Here is a 25,319-nt window from a genome sequence, read left to right as displayed (position 1 = left end):
ACTAACTAACTAACTAACTAACTAACTAACTAACTAACTAACTAACTAACTAACTAACTAACTAACTAACTAACTAACTAACTAACTAACTAACTAACTAACTAACTAACTAACTAACTAACTAACTAACTAACTAACTAACTAACTAACTAACTAACTAATTAACTAATTAACTAACTAACTAACTAACTAACTAACTAACTAACTAACTAACTAACTAACTAACTAACTAACTAACTAACTAACTAACTAACTAACTAACTAACTAACTAACTAACTAACTAACTAACTAACTAACTAACTAACTAACTAACTAACTAACTAACTAACTAACTAACTAACTAACTAACTAACTAACTAACTAACTAACTAACTAACTAACTACTAACTAACTAACTAACTAACTAACTAACTAACTAACTAACTAACTAACTAACTAACTAACTAACTAACTAACTAACTAACTAACTAACTAACTAACTAACTAACTAACTAACTAACTAACTAACTAACTAACTAACTAACTAACTAACTAACTAACTAACTAACTAACTAACTAACTAACTAACTAACTAACTAACTAACTAACTAACTAACTAACTAACTAACTAACTAACAACCCCCATCACTCTTTATAGTGTATTCCGGGAGCCACTTTGTTCAAAATTTCCCTCCATTTCCTCACGAAATTATAGCAAAATCGATCGGCAAAATATAAATCATTCCCAACGGAATGTTTGAAAGGCCTTCATGTCATATTCCGGTTTTTGTTAGAGTGAACGTTAATTTGTTTTCCTGAAAATATGTATGTATGATTTTTATGCAGTGTTTTGGTGTGAAGGGATAGAGAGCTGAGTTGTACCCAAAACTTTTCAAATAAATCTTAATTTCTAACAAATTCCTTTAAGTGCCTAGGAAACACTTAAAAATAAACTCCAATTTAGGCAAATACAAAATTAATTACTTTAAGTAACGATTCATAACATATTCCCATAGTTTTATCTTCTGCTTCTCAAGTTTGTGCAAATATTTAAAATATTTTTGAATATACCATAAAATATTTGTACTTAACTTTAATTTAAGTAGGTGTTTTTAATAAATTTTGTACAATGAACTCTATTAAAAAAAGTCTATAAAGTGTGTTTTTAAATTATTTATAATGTAAATTGTAGCGTATAGTTGGTATTTATAACAAATATTTAAGTTTTTTTTTTGTGTTTTTCCAAAACTATTTACGCGGAAGCCCATTAATGCTATGTGATCACTGACTGATCATCAAACACATATGTACATACATTTCATTACATTTTATATTAACATTAGTTTATTGTTTGTGTGGCCGCTTTTGCCATCACAGTCAGTCGAAGTCAATGGGGAAATTTTTACGTGTTGTTCATTAGTTTCGTCGTCTTTTCTTTTATTTTTTTGTAATTTTTTTTCCATTTAGCTATTGTTGTAGCTGAGTCTAGTTGTAGTTGTTTTTGGAAATGCTATTTTTGCAGCTTTTTCCATAAACAACAACAGACACAATAATGCAATTTTTCAATTGCATAAATTTCAACCTAAAATTTAAAAATTTGCAATTTTTTTCTATTTATTTAGTTGTTGTACATATACATTTGTTTGTAGGTATTTTTTTCAATTCAAACAACCTTTAACAGCGCTTAAATTTTTGTTATTTTTGTGTTTTTTCAAAGCCTTTTTTTAAAAAAAACTGAAAAAAATCATCTGCCTCATTCATTAGTTTTATTTTAAACGATTTTTGTAGGTAATTTATTGTTATTTTTGTATTGTAGCTTCTTTTAGTATATTTTATTATTTAGTTGTTTGGTTGGTTTAAAAAAATATATATTTTATATTATAAAGTTTTCAAGGTTTAAACAAAATTTTTACTAGTTTTACAGTGTACGAGTGAGTAGTATGTACAGGTTTCATTTGTGGCTTAAAGCTTGTGTTTTATGTATCATTTTTGTTAAATTTTATTTTTTTTTTTTAAATTTGCGCTAAACAATGAATTTCGTCATCGTGTTCAGTGGTTCACGCTGGTGATCAACAAACAACTATAACAACAGCAGCAGCAACAACAACTCTACGTGAAACTATGGCAACAACTTTTGTTTAAATGATGTATAGACGGACGATTCCTCTATAATTGCAGACGATCGAGTTACATTTTATTTCTATGATCATTTATTTGCTTTATAATTTACAACCATAAAAAAAACAGCTCATTGTCATTTTGTTTTAACAAATTTGTTTTTAGTTAAACTATAACAATTTTTTAATTATTTTTAACAAATTTTTTTTTTGTAAATTTATTTAATTTTTTTTTTGTTATAATTACATTTGACATTTATTTCATTTTGTTTTCACTTGCCAGCAATTTGGCTAATATTCAATATAATCTTTCAAAATTTTAGTTTTCATAAAAATTTCTCTCTTTGTGTTTTGCATACAAAATAAGTTTGAAATATTCATAAATATTTAATACAAAATTGAACTGCACTCTTTTAGTTTTCAAAATTTTTAACGTTTTTTTTTACAATCCGCTGTTCATACACGTCCGTTCATTGAAATACTTTACTCACAACTGAATATTTTACTCAAAATATTTATCTGTATGATTTTCGTTTGTATAAATTTGTGTTCCACTCGTAATTGCAGTTTTTTTTTTTGTTGGTCGAACAAAATGATCCCCCATATACAATGAAAAAAAAAAAAATTCAACATCATTTTGTACTAGTTGTTCTTCAAGTTTTTTTTTTCAACATTTTTTTGTTTTTGGTTTTTTATTTTTATTATTATTTTTCGTTATACAAATCGCTAAATAAATATTACTCTCTATTAAAGTTAAAGCAGACTTGCCAGATATCATTTTTAATGAGCCCGCATGAATGGTGATAAAATTCAAAACGGTTGTTATCTCAAAAATATTCACTTATGTTAAACGTAAAATTTGTTTATAAGATATATATTCCACTACATTATTTGAAACCTAAATTTTAAATCAGAATTTGATGTATAGTTCCACTGGAAGATTTCGTTCATTAACATATCAAAGTTTTCATAAAATTGTTGAAGTAATCTTACATTATTTAGGGAATACAATTATTTTTTATGAAATCTTCTGAAATAGGATCAAATAGTGCTAACACAATTTATTGCAGAAAGATTGATTCAGTATTTAGAATAAACGGGACGTTTTAGTTCAAGTCAAGTTCAGTTCAAGTCTAGCTTTAATTCTAGTTCAGTTCTAGTTTAGTTCTGGTTTTGTTCTAGTTTAGTTCTAGTTCAGTTCTAGTTTAATCCTATTTTAGTTCTAGTTCAGTTCTAGTTTAATCCTATTTTAGTTCTAGTTCAGTTCTAGTTTAATCCTATTTTAGTTCTAGTTCAGTTCTAGATCAGTTCTAGTTCTGTTCTAGTTCAGTTCTAGTTCAGTTCTAGTTCAGTTCTAGTTCAGTTCTAGTTCAGTTCTAGTTCAGTTCTAGTTCAGTTCTAGTTCAGTTCAGTTCTAGTTCAGTTCTAGTTCAGTTCTAGTTTAGTTCTAGTTCAGTACTAGTTCAGTTCTAGTTCAGTTCTAGTTCTGTTTTAGTTCAGTTCTAGTTCAGTTCTAGTTCAGTTCTAGTTCAGTTCTAGTTCAGTTCTAGTTCAGTTCTAGTTCAGTTCTAGTTCAGTTCTAGTTCAGTTCTAGTTCAGTTCTAGTTCAGTCTAGTTCAGTTCTAGTTCAGTTCTAGTTTGGTTCTAGTTCGGTTCTAGTTCGGTTCTAGTTCGGTTCTAGTTCAGTTCTAGTTCAGTTCTAGTTCAGTCTAGTTCAGTTCTAGTTCAGTTCTAGTTTGGTTCTAGTTCGGTTCTAGTTCGGTTCTAGTTCGGTTCTAGTTCGGTTCTAGTTCGGTTCTAGTTCAGTTCTAGTTCAGTTCTAGTTCAGTTCTAGTTCAGTTCTAGTTCAGTTCTAGTTCAGTTCTAGTTCAGTTCTAGTTCAGTTCTAGTTCAGTTCTAGTTCAGTTCTAGTTCAGTTCTAGTTCAGTTCTAGTTCAGTTCTAGTTCAGTTCTAGTTCAGTTCTAGTTCAGTTCTAGTTCAGTTCTAGTTCAGTTCTAGTTCAGTTCTAGTTCAGTTCTAGTTCAGTTCTAGTTCAGTTCTAGTTCAGTTCTAGTTCAGTTCTAGTTCAGTTCTAGTTCAGTTCTAGTTCAGTTTCTAGTTCAGTTCTAGTTCAGTTCTAGTTCAGTTCTAGTTCAGTCTAGTTTCCTAGTTCAGTTCTAGTTCAGTTCTAGTTCAGTTCTAGTTCAGTTCTAGTTCAGTTCTAGTTCAGTTCTAGTTCAGTTCTAGTTCAGTTCTAGTTCAGTTCTAGTTCAGTTCTAGTTCAGTTCTAGTTCAGTTCTAGTTCAGTTCTAGTTCAGTTCTAGTTCAGTTCTAGTTCAGTTCTAGTTCAGTTCTAGTTCAGTTCTAGTTCAGTTCTAGTTCAGTTCTAGTTCAGTTCTAGTTCAGTTCTAGTTTCTAGTCAGTTCTAGTTCAGTTCTAGTTCAGTTCTAGTTCAGTTCTAGTTCAGTTCTAGTTCAGTTCTAGTTCAGTTCTAGTTCAGTTCTAGTTCAGTTCTAGTTCAGTTCTAGTTCAGTTCTAGTTCAGTTCTAGTTCAGTTCTAGTTCAGTTCTAGTTCAGTTCTAGTTCAGTTCTAGTTCAGTTCTAGTTCAGTTCTAGTCAGTTCTAGTTCGTCTAGTTCAGTTCTAGTTCAGTTCTAGTTCAGTTCTAGTCATTTCTAGGTTCTAGTTTTCAGTTCTATAGTTCAGTTCTAGTTCAGTTCTAGTTCAAGTTCTAGTTTCAGTTCTAGTTCAGTTCTAGTTCAGTTCTAGTTCAGTTCTAGTTCAGTTCTAGTTCAGTTCTAGTTCAGTCTAGTTCAGTTCTAGTTCAGTTCTAGTTCAGTTTCTAGTTCAGTTCTAGTTCAGTTTCTAGTTCAGTTCTAGTTCAGTTCTAGTTCAGTTCTAGTTCAGTTCTAGTCAGTTCTAGTTCAGTTCTAGTTCAGTTCTAGTTCAGTTCTAGTTCAGTTCTAGTTCAGTTCTAGTTCAGTTCTAGTTCAGTTCTAGTTCAGTTCTAGTTCAGTTCTAGTTAGTTCTAGTTCAGTTCTAGTTTCAGTTCTAGTTCAGTTTCTAGTTCAGTTCTAGTTTCAGTTCTAGTTCAGTTCTAGTTCAGTTCTAGTTCAGTTCTAGTTCAGTTCTAGTTCAGTTCTAGTTCAGTTCTAGTTCAGTTCTAGTTCCGTTTAGTTCAGTTCTAGTTCAGTCTAGTTCAGTTCTAGTTCAGTTTCTAGTTCAGTTCTAGTTCAGTTCTAGTTCAGTTCTAGTCAGTTCTAGTTCAGTTCTAGTTCAGTTCTAGTTCAGTTCTAGTTCAGTTCTAGTTCAGTTCTAGTTCAGTTCTAGTTCAGTCTAGTTCAGTTCTAGTTCAGTTCTAGTTCAGTTCTAGTTCAGTTCTAGTTCAGTTCTAGTTCAGTTCTAGTTCAGTTCTAGTTCAGTTCTAGTTCGTTCTAGTCAGTTCTAGTTCAGTTCTAGTCAGTTCTAGTTCATTAGTTCAGTTCTAGTCAGTTCTAGGTTCAGTTCTAGTTCAGTTCTAGTTCAGTTCTAGGTTCAGTTCTAGTTCAGTTCTAGTTCAGTTCTAGTTCAGTTCTAGTTCAGTTCTAGTTCAGTTCTAGTTTCAGTTCTAGTTTCAGTTCTAGTTCAGTTCTAGTTCAGTTCTAGTTCAGTTCTAGTTCAGTTCTAGTTCAGTTCTAGTTCAGTTCTAGTTCAGTTCTAGTTCAGTTCTAGTTCAGTTCTAGTTCAGTTCTAGTTCAGTTCTAGTTCAGTTCTAGTTCAGTTCTAGTTCAGTTCTAGTTCAGTTCTAGTTCAGTTCTAGTTCAGTTCTAGTTCAGTTCTAGTCAGTTCTAGTCAGTTCTAGTTCAGTTCTAGTTCAGTTCTAGTTCAGTTCTAGTTCAGTTCTAGTTCAGTTCTAGTTCAGTTCTAGTTCAGTTCTAGTTCAGTTCTAGTTCAGTTCTAGGTCAGTTCTAGGTCAGTTCTAGTTCAGTTCTAGTTCAGTTCTAGTTCAGTTCTAGTTCAGTTCTAGTTCAGTTCTAGTTCAGTTCTAGTTCAGTTCTAGTTCAGTTCTAGTTCAGTTCTAGTTCAGTTCTAGTTCAGTTCTAGTTCAGTTCTAGTTCAGTTCTAGTTCAGTTCTAGTTCAGTTCCAGTTCAGTTCTAGTTCAGTTCTAGTTCAGTGCTAGTTCAGTGCTGGTTCAGTGCTAGTTCAGTTCTAGTTCAGTTCTAGTTAAAGATTATATCATAAGATTGGATTAATTAATATTAAGAAGCGAAATGAATCCGATCAAGTTCTCAAGAGAACTTTATTTAAGAATATTGTTGACAATGGATATTCTTAAAGAATTTTTATTAAACTAAATAGTTTAAAAAGAGTTCGGAAAAAATATTTAGAAAATTCCTTATTTTTAATTAAAATTGCTCAAAAATAAATCACTAAAACTTTTTAGAATAAAAAGCGGGATAATAATATTGACCCGATTTCTTTTCCAGTGTCAAAATTACAGAAATTATAAAATACAATTTTTTGGATACTTTTCACGCTTGTAACCAAAAAGCTTAATTTTTCTGCAATAAAATTTCTCAAAATTCCCACTATTGGGTCCTAATACCTTATTTATTATCAAGTCTGGTAATTTCAATTCCAAACAGAATACAATTTGCTTTGTTAAAATAATCTTTTACTGCAAAGTTTTTTTTTTATATAGAGAGTATAAGCAAGCTCTTTTTATTCACATCATAATGCGTTAATATCTCTTAATAAAGACTTGTTCCCTTCACGTGGTCACCACAAATGTTCGAAGATGTGCTCTTATATGGAAGAGTAAAAAATTAACAGTAATATTAATATTTTAACAGAAGCTTTTAAGTAAAGCTTGACAATAGCAATGTTAAAAGATCAGCTTTAGCTTTAACTAAAGCTTTATTAAGTTTACTGTTAAGTTTGGTTTATTAAAAACGTTACTTTTTTGTAAAATTTTAATTGAAAAGTATATAAAGAGTGTCTTGACTGTCTTAAAAAGCTTGTTTAATATTTTACAAATTATTATTTGAGAAAAAAACAATATTGCTTATTAAAAGAAAATATTTAGATTTGAAGCTGTTGAGTAATTTGAAAAACATTTTTAAAATAATATATTTTAAACATTACTATGGTACGTGCCTTTTATAAATATTCTAACTTTAATTATTTATTAATATTAACTTAAGCTTGAAAATATATTTTGCACTAAATACTCAATTTAGTTTTTATATTTAAACAAATAAATAATAAAATTAGTTACTCACCATCTTCAATGCAACTTTTCGATTTCCTTTGACGTTTATCTCGCACTCTCCTAGACCAATCGGGACTTTTATGGGCTTTAGAACGTTCGCGTACACTGTAACCAAAATATAAAATATTTTATTAAAATTATTATTATTTAGTTTATAAATAAAAAACCTTACATATATTCAAAATGTGTTTCTAAATAAAAAGTGCTCATTTTTATTTCGATTTTTTGACACGTTACTTAACAAAATCTCAAATGTAACTATTGATTTAATTTTGTCTAAAGTTTTGTAAAAGCTATGAACATTTTTGTGCACCACAAAAACAAAACCTAACAATTGTTATCAGTCCAAATAAATAATAAACAATTTTCTAGGTCAGTGGGGTACGGTTGTTCCAATGAATGTAAACAAAATGAGAAAGAGAGAATGTCAGGCAGATAAAAAAGTTTGTTATTTAAGTAACCGATAACCAATTAAAAATATTACTGAAATTGCATGAATGAATACTTATCGGAGCAGAATTTTTATCAGTATAATTAGTGGGTAGAGAAATTTTAAATTTAAGTATGACGTTTTATTTTTAAAAATAATAATTTGTTCTGCAATTAGGATTTCATAGTTGAAGTTTTGGTTGAAATATGAGTCCATATCTATCCGCGAGCTTATTGAAATCAAGCTCCTGAAGACCCAATATATTTTTTAAATCTTGATTAATACTACCGAGAAGTTTGCTATTTTAGATTTTAAATTAGAAAAACTCATAATTTCTCCAGAATTTTTAATATACGTCGAAAGTTATTCGATACATTTAGATAAACATACATATATAGGCTATAAGTATATTGAAAGTAAGTCACTCAAAAGACCTTTCATTCGATATACACTTTGTTTATAAAAAGAACCCTATATTCAAGATATATCCGCAAATAAGGTCAAAAATATGGGTTTTTTAAACAAGAAATTCTAAATATAAAAAAATTCAATCATTTTAGAGTCGGAGAAGTAATTCGAACTTCAGAACCACGCAAATAAGTCTCAGGAAAGTTATAGTATGATCTATTGGATCGTTACTTGTAGCTTTCAGGACCATTCCTTGTAATAGTGCCATTTGGTCTTTCACTTTTCTGATAAATAAGAGAGAACCCTTGAGTAGTTCTGATGCATTTCCCTAGGTGTGCGGATTTTATTTTTACTAATTTCACTAGTCTAATATAACCCAACAAAAACTGGGTAATGACTTTCAGTTGTAATTACTTACCTAACTGCATACTTTTCTATGACTACTACATATTGTCTGGATTACATAGAAATAGTCTAATATGGTCTTACTAATAATGCGTTATATAAATACTTTCTAATTCATTAGTCATCTTGCCGGTGAAGATATCGAAGCTGTGTACGTTTTTTCATGCGAATTACAATTACTACTTCTTCTAATTACTTGTAATCGTTTGTGATAAGTACTTGCCTCCAATGCAAGTAAATTTTAGCATTTTAACTCCTTACATGGTAATGAAACTTTTTACTGGGTAGGTTTACTAAACTATAAAAATGTCAAGTTCAGTTCCAGTTAAATTCTCATGCCGCAAAACTAGATATTTCCTTTGTTTCTATATGAATGGCGGCTCCCTTATCAAAATTACAAAATCAATATACTTTCACATAAAACGTAAAACAATAGAGGCCCACCGATAAGATACCAGGAAAAAAAAACAAAACACAACAAAAAAGATAAACAACAAAATTAACTTCTGTACTTACATGATAAATTGTGGTTTACTCTCTGCATCCCCATTCTCATTGTCCGTAACATCAGTCCACTCATCACTTGTATCTGTTGTACGACCTATGGAACCACCATAACCGTTAACACTATTTACATCTGTCGTAGATTTATTGATGTCAATATGAGCATGACTATTCATGTGATAGATACGTTTACTTGAATAATGCAGACTAGAGGCTAAGGAGTCCTCATATAGGCTATTGGTTTTATTCTCTGAAGAAATAGTTAGAGTGGAACCATTACTACTGCCACCACTATGATGACCCACTATATTGGTACGTTTAAAATGAGAAATACTTTCATAGCAATTCGATGATAATGAAACACAATCGGAATTTTTATTGCGCAACAAGGAGGGAGGAGAATTTTGTAATTTATTGCCCTCACATTGCAGGGACTCATAGCAATGGGAGCCCTTAATAGTGTCATATATATTTTCCTCACCCCCATAATAAGGTGGTTCAAGACAGGGGTTGGAAATAAGAGATTCTTCTTCAGTACTTTGCAGTCTGGGTAATGGAGGTTTAGGTGCCGTTCTGCAGGGTAGAATACGTTTGGGTTTTGGTAAATCCGGCAGTTCATCTGTAACTTTACGTACTGCCATAGTATTAGGTGTTATGGGTGTTGTTGCCACTGAGGGGGTATATTCCTCGTAACCATCGAAGTGTACAGGAGGCTTAGCTGTTTCACATTTTGGTAATAGTGTAACATCTTCGGGATTTTCTATAGGTTCGTAACCATCTAATTGTTGTATGGAATTGATAACAATTTCTGGTGTTTTAAGAGATTCAAAATGATCGTAAACATCTTTAGCTTCCTCTACAGTTTGATAAATATCTTCCTCTATTGCTGGTGTTGTAATTTGGACAGCGGGAGTTTCCTCTTTAGAAGTGTTGAGTTCACAATTTTTATATGATTGTTCAGTCTTAAGTTCAATTGTTTTATCTATACATATGGGTTCATAAAATGGTTCCTCTTCTTCTATTGTTGTTTTCTTGGGTGGAGGTATGGGTGGCAGAGGTTTGTTACAAGTTTTATTCTCATAATGTTGTATTAGTTTTTCCTGTTGTTGTTGCTGCTGCTGTTGTATCTCCTTTTGTTCCATGATCATTTGTTCACCCTCTATGGCATTGACTAGGGTCACATTGACCGCTTGTATTATGGTTGCGGCGGTTGATTTCGTTGCAATCTCTTTGGCATAGGTTTGATGTAGAAATGAAGAATTCGGTTTTAAGGGTTCACCATATTCATCCACTTCCAAAATTGCATCCTTGCCATGAGACAAATTTTGTAACTTTTTATCTACTTGATCTAAAGCATCCAATAATTTGGCTTCTGAATCGACCATTATGGAATACACCACCTCGTTTAGTTCGAATTCTTTCTTTTTGGGGGTAGGAGAATTCATGGGTGTGTATTCTCCTGTTTCCAATAGTTGGGGATTTTCACATGATATGGTTTTAGAGTCTTTTATTATCGCGGTGTCAATGATTAAAGGGGGTGAGTCTTCTAGTTTGGTTACATCTGTGCTGCTGGCATTAGAGGGATTGAGTTTTTGTTTTTTACTGCTGTTGGAGAAGGGAGTAAAGTATCTTAATTTTTCATAGATTTTGGCATATTTATGTTTGCGTTTGCTTTTGTCTTCAAACTCTAGAGATTCAGAAGATGTATTGTTTTCTGTAGTAGATTCGAAAGTTTTAGTGTCGTTTTCTGTGGTGTTATTTTCTTTTGTTGTAGATGGTAACTCAGCATTTATTGGTATTTTATCTGGACCATTGCTGAGCTTAGTTGCACTGTCCTCCTTTGGTATATTGTTACTACTCTCCTTTAGTTCCATTTTTGTTGCATCTTCTTTAGTGCGAAGGATTAACTCAGATTCCTTATCCTGCTTGAATGTCGCCTGATCCTCTGTTTTGTTAGCATTTTCCTCTACTTGCTGTTTGATGGGAGTTGTTTCTTTTGTTGTACAATTTTGTGTGTTCAATAGACTTGTGTTATCTTTGAGCTCTTCTGGAATTTCTTTTGTTTTATCTTTATTTTTCTGTTTAATTTTATGAATACTTTTATATATGACACTATCTAATTTGGGAGGCAATGCCATGTCATCTTCAGTGCATATATCCATAAAGTCTTTTGTTGATTTATCTGAGTTCTTTGGGATATTATCTTCTTTGTTATTATTATTTATTAAATATGATTTGCCTGTTTCTTTCTCCTCACTCTTAAACTGGTGAAGTTCTTTACTATTGATATTATCCACCGGAGTTTTGGCCTCTTCTTTTACCATTTCCAATGTTAAAGGCAATGTTTGAGGTTTAGTGTCGGACTCAATTTTGCTGCTATTCAATCTAGAACTGGCTATAGTTTTATTTATAACCAATTCATTACTCTTCCTTAACACTTGTATACTTTTCAGGGGTACTCGGGGTTTAAGGCCCCTTGATTCACTTTCAAATTTCTTGATATTTTTCTGTACCGTCGAAGACGAACTAGACGAACGTAAAGTATGCAAATCTTGGGCCTTTGAACTTGCACGACTAACAGTAGGCGATTGATTGCGGTTCAAAGATGAAGTATCCACCACTTTGTAGACATGACCCTTATGGGTCATTAGTACGCCATTTTTACGTTTAATCTCCTCCAGCAAAGTCTTATCTTTTTGTATAATTTCATTAAATTGTTGTGTTAATTTTGCCACCAGACTATTGGGGGGATTAGCAGCCATACCCGTTCCCCCACTAACCGAATCTTTGTTGGTGTGCATTTTACGAGGCGCATGATAAGAACGAGAGTGTGTTTTGAAACTATATTTGCGAGCCGAAGAATTTCTTTTAACTACCGTTCTATGACTATTAGCACTGGTCGCTAGCGAAGTGTTAGAAGAATCTCTACTAATGCTACTAGCGCTAGCTAAAGTTTTGGCTGAATCTTTTCTTGTTGTTGCTCTACGACGACTGACTGCATGTTGTGGTGATTGTGCCTCGGTAAGTGTTGGTGTAGACGCTTCACTGCTAACGTTACTGCTGCTGTTGGCAACTTCTGATGTATTTTGGCCTCTTGCCGTTGGCAAAGACGCAGTTGTTTGTATTGTTGTTTGCATTTTGTAGTCGTTGATAATAATATCGTTGTTAATTATAGCGGAAGTTGCAGTGATAAGCTTATGGCCCTTATCACTTTTAATGGAATTGCTATTTTTCGCTGTAAACAATTGGGAGGCGGGGGTTAGTGTAAGTTCTACAGATTTTTTGCGTGAAAATTTATCATGACGTTTTAGCCAATCGAAACGTTCTGTTTTTTGGCCAGCCGGTAAAACTATAGCATTACTCAACTTTCTGTGGGTAGAATGCTCACTTAGTTCCCTTAATTTAGAGGCCTGCTCTGCTGTTTTGTATTTATAGAAGTTATCTTTTTCCAAATGTTTTTGTATGTCAATGTCTGATAAAGAAATTTCATCAAAATCTGGCGAAACTCGGGAACAATCATGCAAACTTAAAGCTCTTAGTTTACGAGCTTTTAAAAGTTCTTTTTCGTTGAAGTGGGCAGATGTAGTGGATGAAGTAGTATTTGTTGATGATGGTGGTGGTTCCCCGGTGCTGTTGATGGCATTTACCAAACAACCTACCGATTTGGTGAATTGTTGCTGTTTACAGGCTTTGGCTTTCAGGGCAGATTCTCTATTGGCAGTGATACGTTTATTCCAAAAATGCTTTAAAGTTTGTACGCCTCGAAATTCTCTTAAGGTATCGTCGTCTTTGTGGCCTATGGATTTTGTTGGTGTTAACTCTCTTGGAGAACTTGTATTATTTTGTGTTTTTACTTTTGGACACGTACAATTAGTTTCTGATTCTTTTTCTTGTATTATCTGATCATATCGTTTATGATTACATTCATTTATCTGTTTATTATCACTAGTAACACTATTCTTTTTATTAATACTATTATTTTTATTTAAAGTTAATGTATTATTTGTATTATTACTGCTGGTGCTATTTTTCAACCAATTTAATATAGTCTTGGTTTTATTAGTCTTTATTACAGGTGCTGTATTAGCACTTGGATTTGTTGTCGTTGTAGTTTGCAATTTATCTTCACTAAGTTTTTTGTGGTCTTTGACTTTAGCATCTGCCAAAATTTCTATTGGCATTGCAGCCATACAATTTTCTGTAACAATATTGTCCAACATTTTTAATAATTTCTTCACGTTCTTTAATATTGCACTTGTTGTTGTTGTTGTTGTTGTAGCTACTGTTGCAATTCGTGTTGCTGTTGTTGTAGGTGTTATGTTTGCATTTTGTAATATTGTGCTTGCAGTTGGGGTTGCTAAACCCACAAATTAGTTGGCAACTTTTTGGCGACCTTTAAATGAAAATGGGAAAAAAGTGAAAGTTGTAATTAATGTTTTCGTTTACTATGGTTAATAAACAGTTTATATAGCAATGCATTGTATATTTAATACGTTTTTTCATTAAAAAATATTTAAGACTTTATTTGGTTATATCTGCTTATCATACTTATTCGTCATTTTCCGCAAATAAAATATTTTTATGGGAAATTGTATAATTTTTACGAAAAGTTAAACAACTATTTTTGTTTCTAGCAATAATTTTGATATGAAGTTGTACTCGTAAATAGTGATTTTTGACACCTCTAAGATTTTTAAGCTATAATTAAGACTATTCACAAGTTAACCAAAATTACATAGGATTATATACCAGGCTATAGACTGAGATGCAGACTAGACTATAGTCTAGCCTAAGGTCTAGTCTATAGAGTAGTCCATAGTCTAGTCTATAGTCTAGTCAATTATTTAGTCTATAGTCTAGTCTAAAGTCTAGACTATAGTCTAGTCAATTATTTAGTCTATAGTCTAGTCTAAAGTCTAGACTATAGTCTAGTCAATTATTTAGTCTATAGTCTAGTCTACAGTATAGTCTAGCCTACAGTCTAGACTATAGTCTAGTCTATAGTCTAATCTATAGACTAGTCTATAGTCTAGTCTACAGTCTAGTCTATAGTCTAGTCTACAGTCTAGTCTATAGTCTAGTCTATAGTCCAGTCTATAGTCTAGTCTATAGTCTAGTCTATAGTCTAGTCTATAGTCTAGTCTATAGTCTAGTCTATAGTCTAGTCTATAGTCTAGTCTATAGTCTAGTCTATAGTCTAGTCTATAGTCTAGTCTATAGTCTAGTCTATAGTCTAGTCTAGTCTAGTCTATAGTCTAGTCTAGTCTAGTCTAGTCTATAGTCTAGTCTATAGTCTAGTCTATAGTCTAGTCTATAGTCTAGTCTATAGTCTAGTCTATAGTCTAGTCTATAGTCTAGTCTATAGTCTAGTCTATAGTCTAGTCTATAGTCTAGTCTATAGTCTAGTCTATAGTCTAGTCTATAGTCTAGTCTATAGTCTAGTCTATAGTCTAGTCTATAGTCTAGTCTATAGTCTAGTCTACAGTCTAGTCTATAGTCTAGTCTATAGTCTAGTCTATAGTCTAGTGTCTAGTATAGTCTATAGTCTAGTGTCTAGTCTAGTCTATAATCTAGTCCATAGTCTAGTCTATAATGTAGTCTATAGTCTAGTCCAGACGTCGGCGCTAGTATTGTTCTGACAACGAAGATTTTCGGCAAATTACATGTACACAACACGATCGCATACGAACCTCTAAACAAGAGCATCAAAAATACAAATATTTTATTTAGTTGCTTGGCAGCATTCAACAAAGCAGGTTGATGTCGCTTTGTTAAAGAAATTGCAAACACAACTTGAAAAAACAAAAACAACTTGCAAAAGCAAGAGCATAATTTACAAAAACAACGTACACCCTAAATAATTTTCTAGAATGCATAACAATGAAAGTAAATAAGTTCATCTTGTTTCATACTTTTTTTGTACATTTTAAGTAGAAATGTTGTTTCTATGTGAAGAAATTATCATTCTTAAGTACATTGATTACATTTTGTTTATAAATATTCGCATTTTACAGTAATGCAATTTAATCTTCAAAATTAAAAATAACCAAATATTTTTTTCAGTGCAATTTCATTGAAAAAATGCCAATAGTGTGTGTGTAGTGGTGGTTTTTTTATCTGCCTCTCTATCCGCCGGTATATGGTCTAGTCTATAGTCTAGTCTATAGTATAGTCTAGTCTATAGTCTAGTCTATAGTCTAGTCTATAGTATAGTCTAGTCTATAGTCTAGTCTATAGTCTAGTCTATAGTCTAGTCTATAGTCTAGTCTATAGTCTAGTCTATAGTCTAGTCTATAGTCTAGTCTATAGTCTAGTCTATAGTCTAGTCTATAGTCTAGTCTATAGTCTAGTCTATAGTCTAGTCTATAGTCTAGTCTATAGTCTAGTCTATAGTCTAGTCTATAGTCTAGTCTATAGTCTAGTCTATAGTCTAGTCTATAGTCTAGTCTATAGTCTAGTCTATAGTCTAGTCTATAGTCTAGTCTATAGTCTAGTCTATAGTCTAGTCTATAGTCTAGTCTATAGTCTAGTCTATAGTCTAGTCTATAGTCTAGTCTATAGTCTAGTCTATAGTCTAGTCTATAGTCTAGTCTATAGTCTAGTCTATAGTCTAGTCTATAGTCTAGTCTATAGTCTAGTCTATAGTCTAGTCTATAGTCTAGTCTATAGTCTAGTCTATAGTCTAGTCTATAGTCTAGTCTATAGTCTAGTCTATAGTCTAGTCTATAGTCTAGTCTATAGTCTAGTCTATAGTCTAGTCTATAGTCTAGTCTATAGTCTAGTCTATAGTCTAGTCTATAGTCTAGTCTATAGTCTAGTCTATAGTCTAGTCTATAGTCTAGTCTATAGTCTAGTCTATAGTCTAGTCTATAGTCTAGTCTATAGTCTAGTCTATAGTCTAGTCTATAGTCTAGTCTATAGTCTAGTCTATAGTCTAGTCTATAGTCTAGTCTATAGTCTAGTCTATAGTCTAGTCTATAGTCTAGTCTATAGTCTAGTCTATAGTCTAGTCTATAGTCTAGTCTATAGTCTAGTCTATAGTCTAGTCTATAGTCTAGTCTATAGTCTAGTCTATAGTCTAGTCTAGTCTATAGTCTAGTCCATAGTCTAGTCTATAGTCTAGTCTATAGTCTAGTCTATAGTCTAGTCTATAGTCTAGTCTATAGTCTAGTCTATAGTCTAGTCTATAGTCTAGTCTATAGTCTAGTTTATAGTCTAGTCTATAGTCTAGTCTATAGTCTAGTCTATAGTCTAGTCTATAGTCTAGTCTATAGTCTAGTCTATAGTCTAGTCTATAGTCTAGTCTATAGTCTAGTCTATAGTCTAGTCTATAGTCTAGTCTATAGTCTAGTCTATAGTCTAGTCTATAGTCTAGTCTATAGTCTAGTCTATAGTCTAGTCTATAGTCTAGTCTATAGTCTAGTCTATAGTCTAGTCTATAGTCTAGTCCATAGTCTAGTCTAGTCTATAGTCTAGTCTATAGTCTAGTCTATAGTCTAGTCTATAGTCTAGTCTATAGTCTAGTCTATAGTCTAGTCTATAGTCTAGTCTATAGTCTAGTCTATAGTCTAGTCTATAGTCTAGTCCATAGTGTAGTCTATAGTCTAGTCCATAGTGTAGTCTATAGTCTAGTCTAGTTGTATGTTTATTACTTTTACCAGAAATATTTTAACTATTTTCATCTGAAGAAAATTTTTTCTCTCTTATGTGGAATGCAACCATACAAAAATTTCATTCTTATCTAATTATTATTTATTTTTTGACTTAAATATGTGAGAAATTATTAAAAAAACACCTAAAGGGAAAAGCTAACAATAGAAATTTGCTTTTGCAATTAACTGCAAACGTGACAATTGAAAGACTACTATTATTTGAAACCGGTAGATAAAGAAAAACCCACAATAACGTGCAAAAATTAGTAAAAATTAAAATACAGTTAAAAAAAGAAAAACAACAAAAAAATTACATACATATTTGTGTTTTTATTACTAGAGATTCTTTAGTTAGAAAAATTCTTTGTGTGAAACTAAAAAAAAAAATTCCCCTATTTTACCGCACGCAAATTAAACGCAATTTTATTTAGGAAATAATTATTAAATTGTAACCACACACGTTTTATTTTAACGAAATAAATTGTAAATATAATTATTTTTTGTTAAGGCATAAAATAATCACAATTATTTAGAAAACAAAAGATTTATTGTGCGTTTAAAAAATTTTAAAATAATTATGGTTAGTGTTGGTAATCAGGTGTAAAGAAATTAAGATTTTTATTTGCAATAGCTATTTTATAGCCATTTGTTGTAAACGGCTTATTTGATATTTTCTTATCAACCAAGTATTTCCGGCCAAAATAAGACCCATCATCAACAGTTTATTAAGTGTTAAAGAAAATATTATTTTTGCACTTTTTACTTCCGTATTGTAAGTTTTTTTTTAATACTTTGTAATACCAACGAATATGTCTTGTTAAGTCTAATACTTTTTAATTATGTTTAGCAAAATATTGGTTTACAAAAGAGGAACAAATATGTAATTGGATACAAGCTGCCAAAAATCCCTAAAAATTTTAACGTTCCCAATTTTGGACCAATTTGTTAAGCATACGTTCCAGCATTTGCCAGATAGAATCAGTCCACCAATATCTGAGATAGGAACAATAAATTACGACTGAGTAGTCTGCTTCAAGCCTCGAAAACCCTTTTAAACAACCAGTTTTAAAAAAATCTTAAAATTTATAACTCCAAGTTTTACTTAGTAGTTTTTTTATATGTTATTTTTTTTTAAGAACAACCATAAAGAAATAAATTAAATTAGTCAAAAATATAAATTACATAATTTTTGTTTTTAGCCTACTTAACACTCACTTCTACTACCAAGTAAATAACTATAAAAAATTAGCTTGAATGTGTGTTATTTTAATAGTTTTAATTATAGTTTGTTGTATGTACGCCATCAGAGCAGTAAGTAAATGCTGGTTACCAAACAATTTACAAATTTAATTGCTATAATGCCTTCTTTAAGTTTCGTTTTATTTATTTAAGTTTATTTTAACTTTGTTTGGTTTTGTTGGCCAACCACGTGTTAATGCGAGTAATTCGGCTTTTTATTGCCATTTTTGTTTTCTTGGTTGTGTTTAATTTAATGCAATAAATACTACATAATAATACATAATAATAATGTTTGATTTCGTTTTATTGTTTATTTGTTTAAATTAACAAAAAATCGAAATATTGTACTCATCAGCCAAATTAACAATAATATTAAGCTGCCAATAGTTTCTCATTAGTATTCACTAGATGGTCTTAATTCATGGTTGCACTATTGTTTTTATTTTTGGTGTCTACACTCAAGCTCTGTGACTTACTCAATGTTTTCTTTTCGGACAATCCAAAGTCGGACATTTGCTAAATCGTTAATTATGTTTTTGTATTGATTTTTATTTAAATATTTTGAACTTGAGGGTGAACTTTAGGTGTTTATTTTTATTTTTATGCCATAATTTATTTATCATACTGTTTATTAGTAAGAATTTTATTTAGTCATATTAAAAATATTGGTAAGACTCTATAACAAACTATAGACAAGATTATGATTATTAGATTATGAGATTACCAGATAATAATCGAGAGTATCACAAGATTATAGTCAAGAATGCAATCAATTCTGTAGACCACACTATAGTCAAGACTATAAAGAAATGAATACAATGGACCAAATCAAACTATAATCAAAACTATACCCAGAATATGGTCAAGACTACGGATATGACTATAGTCATTACTATGCACAAGTCTTTAGACCATAGTATGATCAAGACTATAGACCAGAATATAGTCAGGACTATTGACCAGACTATTGTCAAGAAAATAGACTCGACTGTAGGCAAGACTATAGATGAAAATATAGTCAGGAATATAGACAAAGATTATAGTATAGACTATAGAGGGTATAGTCCAGAGTATAGACGACACTATAGTTCAGACTATAGTCAAGAATATAGATCAGACTATAGTCTAGACTAGAGAACATAATATAGTTAGACTATTGAGCGAGACTATAGTACAGACTACAGGCAAGACTATTGACCAGACTGTAGTCAAGACTATAGATCATGCTATAGGCCAAAATATGATCAAGACTATAGACCAAAATATAGTCTACACTACAGCCAAGACTATACATTAGGAATACAGACACGAGAAGATTATAGTCTTAGACCATAGTCCAGAGAATAGACCAGACTATAGTCCTGTAGACCAGACTTTAGTCAAGAATATAGTTAAGACAATATCCCACACTAAAGTGTAGACTACAGTACATACTATAGTCTAGGCTATAGAACATACAATAGTTTAGACTATTAAGCAGACTATAGTCTGTACTACAGGCCAGACTATTGACCAAACTATACTCAAGACCATAAATCATGCCAAACTACATATATTGACTAAAGACCAGACTATAGATTAGATTGTAACCTTGACAATAGTCTAGCCAATAGAGCAGACCATAGTCAAGACCATAGTCAAGACTATAGACCAAACTAGACTATAGACTAGACTAGACAAACTATAGTCAAGACTATATACCAGTCTAGAGTCAAAACTATAAGCTAAACAATTGTCTAGACTATAGATTTGGGTTTAGTGATGATTAAAGTCCAGACTACAGACTAGATTATAGTCAGGAATATAGACCAGACTATAATCAATATAATAGATCAAACTATAGTCAAGACTATAGTCCAGACATTAGAGTAGACTATAGTCTAGACTATAGAACATACTATAGTTTAGACTCTTACGGAAACTATAGTCCTGACTAGATTTGGGTTTAGTGATGACTATAGAAATGCTATAATCAAGACCGTAAACTATGATCAGACTAAAGTCCTGACTATAGACCAGACTATAGAACTCACTATAGACAAGACTATAGACCTGACTATAGATAAGACTATAGGTAAGACTATGGTCTTGACTACAGATCAAAATATAGTCAAGAATCTAGACCAGACTATAATCAATATAATAGATAAAACTATAGTGCAGACAATAGAGCAGACTAAATTGTAGACTATTTACCAAACTTAAGTCAAGACTATAGATCATGCCATAGACCAAACTATATTGACTATAGACCAGACTATAGAGCAGATTGTAACCTTGACTATAATCTAGCCATAGTCAATACTATAGAACAGACTATAGATCAAAAAAGCCTATAGCCTATAAGCTAGATTATAGTAATGATTATAAACCAAACTATAGTTAAGACTATAGACCAGATTATTGCCAAGAGTCTTGATTGTAGATTGGACTATATACTAGACTATAGTCAATGTTATATACCAGTCTACAGTCAAGACTATAGACTAGATAATAGTCAAGACTATAGAACTGACTTTAGTTTTGTTTTTACCATTTAAAAGTAAAGCATACTTTTATGCAAACCTTTTTCTACCCGGCTCTAACATTTTAATACTAATTAATAGTACTTAGCAGGAAACCTTTCAACTGTTTACTAAACCTCAATGCACCAATAGATAAGAGGTAACCTTAATAACAACCTTACAAGAACCTTAGGAAAACAACGCACAAACGCACAGTTAATCATTTAGTATAAATGACAATATAACTAGAGTGACCAACAAAAATCCTCTAAAGAATTTCAACAAAATACAGCAAACTGTCTATACAACAATACCAAAAATATGTATTGATTGAATGAAAACTTTGTTAAATGTTTATAAGTATTATTATGTTTTTTGTTTTATTATTTAAAATTCCATTAGCATTTACGGCCAATAACATTCATTTTCATTTTTTGTTTGAAAATTCAAACACAAAAAAAATGTTTAATTAATTTGCATATGAAAGCATCAGACTAAAAAAGGAAGAAACAGAAGAAGATGGGAGGAAGGTTGGGTTAACAGCGCAACACAATACAATTCAATCAAATCGAATGGAAGTTGTATGAAACTTAGGTATTGTTGTTATTAAGTAACGTAATAAGATATATGTTTATTGTTTTTGTAACTATTTCCATATTTATGTTTGATTTTTATAAATAAAACAAAAAATACTTATTAAAATTGAATGGACGACTGTCGGTGTGAGTGATGAAGTGGTAGACAACATATCGGACATACAATTTATATCTTTAGACAATTTTTTTAAAATTAATCATACAGATTATATGGTTTTGATATGTTGTGAGGCATATTGTCTGTCATTTTGTTTACAGGTGGTGGCTTTTTTTATTAAATATTTATTTAATTTTCTTGCATATTTATAAACATATTTGAATTGGCATCATTCAATATTAATGCAAATTTTAGTTTTTAACATTTTTACAATATTTTTTTTTGTAAATGATCAGATATGGAGAAATTGTCTTGATAGTTGAAGAAGAGTTTTAGTAGTTTTTGTAGAAAAAAAAAGCTTGAAGTATAAAACAAATAATAGGGTTTTGTTTAATTATAGTACATATTTATATTGAAAAACATCTCCAAAACCATTGTTGTCAACAATACTTGACATTTAAGGTGTTGATTAAATGAAAAATGGAGATATGTCTTGTTGTTTTTATAATAAATAATACTTAAATCGCTACCTTATTTAAAGAAGAATCTATACAACAAAGAGAAATTTAAAAAAATAATAAACAAAAATCTATAAATAACTTTAATTTTAACTTAAGTTTAAACTACTGTTATTTAAAGCAAGTTTAAATCGTAGCTTATCATATTAATTCAAAATCTTTATTTTCATTTATTTTAGCTTCCCTAATTTTCTATAAATAATTTTATTTATATTAAATTTCACAACATTTTAAGAAAAAAAAAGTGCAAGTTTTCTAAATCTCACACCTTTTCTGAAAACAAAAATTAATTTTTTTTTTTTAATTTCAAATTTTATCAATTTGTCAGAAAGTTATAAGAAAAAATGTAAATCATTATATATACAAATTAGTTTTCATTAGCATTTGTAATTTTGCTTTTAATTCTCTGTTTATTTCCTTAATATTTGTTTAATTTATTTAAATATATTATCTAATATTTCATTTATTCGTATTTGCATCTGAGCGTCTGTTTTGGCCTAAAACTTTCTCTTACATTAATGATGTTTATTTTCTTTTGAAAAAGAAAAGAAAATAAATATTTAAAATAAACTAACCTCAAATAAATATACATTTATTAGTTATAGTTTTTTTTTCTAATTTAATAATTTTTTAAATAAACAATAAAAAAAGCTTGTAAGTTTAAACTTTAAGTTAAACATTACCGTTAGGTTACATGCTAGTAAAAAAACTGACCATTAAATTGTTTCTATTGTGGGGCGATGTCAATAAAAATTTTATAAAAAACCAGCTTGCCAACAATTGTTATAAAATCAACAAAAATATTTTGTTAACAACATGTTTAGTTTATTTGTTAAATTTTGAATTACATCAAAAATTTAACATTAAATGGGTGTTAAAATAGTAACAGCTTTACGGGTATTAACCCAATTTATACAAGTACCTAATTATTTTGAATTGTTTGTGTTAAAATGAAATTTGCACTTTATACTGCCGGATCTAAGCTGAGATAATTTAGTCCCCCCATTTAGACCCAGCTACATCCAATACTACTTACCAAATTAAAGTCAATAACATATGTAGATTATAGTAAAAAATATAAATCAGTTAGTATTTAAGATTGTATATAATTGTAGCCAGACAATAGTCAAGATTTTAGACTACATTATACTCAAGACTATAGTCAAAAATACAGATCAAACTTAAGTCAGACTATAGATCAAACTTCAGCGCAGATTATAAACGAGAGTATAGTCAAGACTATAAACCAGACTATAGGCCACACCATAAACGAGACATATCAGACTATAGTCGAGGCTATAGACCAAACTATAGTCAAGGCTATAGACCAGACTATAGTCAAGGCAATAGGCAAAACTATAGTCAAGACTATAGACCAGACTATAGTCAATGCTATAGACAAAACTATAGTAATGACTATATACCAGACTAAAGACCAGATTATAGTCAAGACTGTAGTCAAGATTATAGATCAGACATAGTCAAAACTACAGACCAGACTAGTGTTAATGCTATACACCGGACTATAGACTATAGTTTTGACTACATACCAGGATATAGTCAAGACTTTAGATCAGACTATAGACAATATTCTAAATTATACAGTAGTCAAGACTATAGATGACACTATAGTCAAGGCTATAGACCAAACTATAGTTAAGACTATAGACCAGATTAAAGTCAAGACTATAGCCTATACTAGGTAGGTTGATAGGAGGATGTACACTACATCAAATCCGAAGAAACTATTATACTATAGTCAAGGCTATAGGCCAAACTATAGTCAAGACTATTGACCAGAATGTAGTCTAGACAAGACTACAGAACACACTACAGTTAGTCAAGAATATATACCAGATTATAGTCAAGACTATACACCAGGCTATAGTCAAGACTATAGACTACACAATAGTGAAGACTATATACTACACTATAGCCAATAATATAACCTACACTATAGTCAAGACTAGACCACACGAATAGTCAAGGCTATATTCCAAACTATAGTCAAGACTATAGTCTAGACAAGACTATAGAACACAGTACAGTAAGTCAATAATATAGACCTGACTATAGGCAAGACAGTAAAACAAGACTATAGACCAGACTATAGTCAAGACTATTGACCAGTTAATAGTCAAAACTATAGTCATGATTTTAGACATTTTCAATATCAAATGCTTCGAGTAAGTCTATAACATTTGTGTAAAATTTTACTTCTGATATTGTCGTTTTAGTCCGATAAGATTTAATAAATTTTGAACTGCTGGAAGTAGATTGGACTGATTATTATTTCATATAGGGAATACTTGTTAAAAATTACATTTCCTAGCAACATACGCAGGAATTACGTACATACATATGACATATGTATTGACCATTTTGGAGAAACATATGGACATATTTATAAATGTAACCCCTATTATTGTTGCTGTGTGTTACTGTCATTAGAAAAAGGTAGATCCTTATTTTTAGTTCCTATGGTAATTTGCTAAAAATTAAACATTTAGAAAAAAAGGGCCATAAACACAAATACCAATTTTATTTAAACATTTGAAATTAAATTTCAAAACCAAAGAAATTTTATAAAATTCTAAGGAAAACTTAAAAAAAGAAGAAATAAACACTTACTGCACTTCTTAAGGGAAAATAGATTCAAATATCTACTATTTATTATGAAACGGACATTTTGTTTTTGTTAAATATTTTTTTTTCAAATTTAATATAAACTTTGAAAAATATTTTTATTTATTTTAAATGTTTATTGTTGATTATTTATTTAATTTATTACACAAGACTAACACACTTTAATTTGTTCTTTCAACAGGAGTTAATGTATTTGATAAGAATAAAATTCTATTTCAAAACATTTTTTCATTGTTTTGGTCACTTCGTATTTACACCTTTATTGACGGTTGTTTTATATTATATTGAAGGAAACTATAGTAACGAAATCGTTTAATATTTAACTTGAGTTTGAATTATTCCCGCAATTTTTTCCCTTTGATTACCGTAACGTGTGGCGTGCATTGTATTGAGTAGGTTGGTGGACGACCGACTGAACGAGCGAACGAATAAGCTGTGTGTGGTATGAATGAAGTGTGCTGCTTACAACAAGTAGACTATAAAACTGATTATATTGACAGACAGTGCAATTATACATACATACGTATACGTATCCATACAATAATATTATTTTATTTTGAAGCTTACTACTACTGCACTACAATATTTATATTTTATAAAATGACGTGAAAGCTCCGGCTGTTACGCGACAATTGCGACGGCGTACTAAATTGTAATTTCTACTCGAACTCAGTCAGAATTCTTTCTAGTTGTTTTTGCTAGCTGCACTTGTACATTAACAACGACGATAGTACTAGTATTAAACATATTATTGTTATTAATGGTTGACCTCTGAAGTACTAGTCTACTGCTACCGTTTTATATACAAAATACAAAAAAAGAAACATCTTGTCAAAAGAATGAACAAATTTATTTATAGAGAAGACAAGTAAACAGAACAGAAATATGGTTTAATGCGTATTTGTTCTTGGTAAATGTTTTTGAAATAAACACGTAAGGCTTGATTAAAATTTTAGTTGCTGTTGCTTAAGATTTTGTTGTAAAAAATGTAA

General features: G+C 30.6%; 1 protein-coding gene across 5 annotated transcripts in view; it reads right to left on the bottom strand.

Moving 5' to 3' along the window:
• LOC119612215 (rho guanine nucleotide exchange factor 16) overlaps nucleotides 1-24,534 on the bottom strand; it is a 36,994-nt gene extending 12,460 nt beyond the window's left edge. Inside the window, exons 1-3 of one of the 5 annotated variants that reach the window (XM_037967948.1) lie at nucleotides 24,313-24,534; nucleotides 9,088-13,468; nucleotides 7,339-7,433 (exon numbers count right to left, since the gene is read on the bottom strand). In XM_037967948.1, coding sequence (XP_037823876.1) covers nucleotides 7,339-7,433; nucleotides 9,088-13,295 — 4,303 coding nt within the window. In that variant the 5' untranslated portion in view covers nucleotides 13,296-13,468; nucleotides 24,313-24,534. Of the gene's footprint in view, nucleotides 1-2,112; nucleotides 2,131-2,171; nucleotides 2,269-2,344; nucleotides 2,593-7,338; nucleotides 7,434-9,087; nucleotides 13,469-24,312 lie in introns of those variants that run through there. The other 4 variants (XM_037967949.1, XM_037967953.1, XM_037967951.1 and 1 more) reach the window with 4 other exon arrangements.
• Between the last annotated feature and the right edge of the window lie 785 nt (nucleotides 24,535-25,319).

Source organism: Lucilia sericata, unplaced genomic scaffold (assembly GCF_015586225.1).
Source record: "Lucilia sericata isolate MDLA Ls3-8-SP2 unplaced genomic scaffold, ASM1558622v1 Contig001628F_arrow, whole genome shotgun sequence".
NCBI classification, from domain to species: Eukaryota; Metazoa; Arthropoda; class Insecta; order Diptera; family Calliphoridae; genus Lucilia; species Lucilia sericata.
Note: the sequence above shows the minus strand (reverse complement) of the source record. Positions and strands in the feature narration are given on the sequence as shown.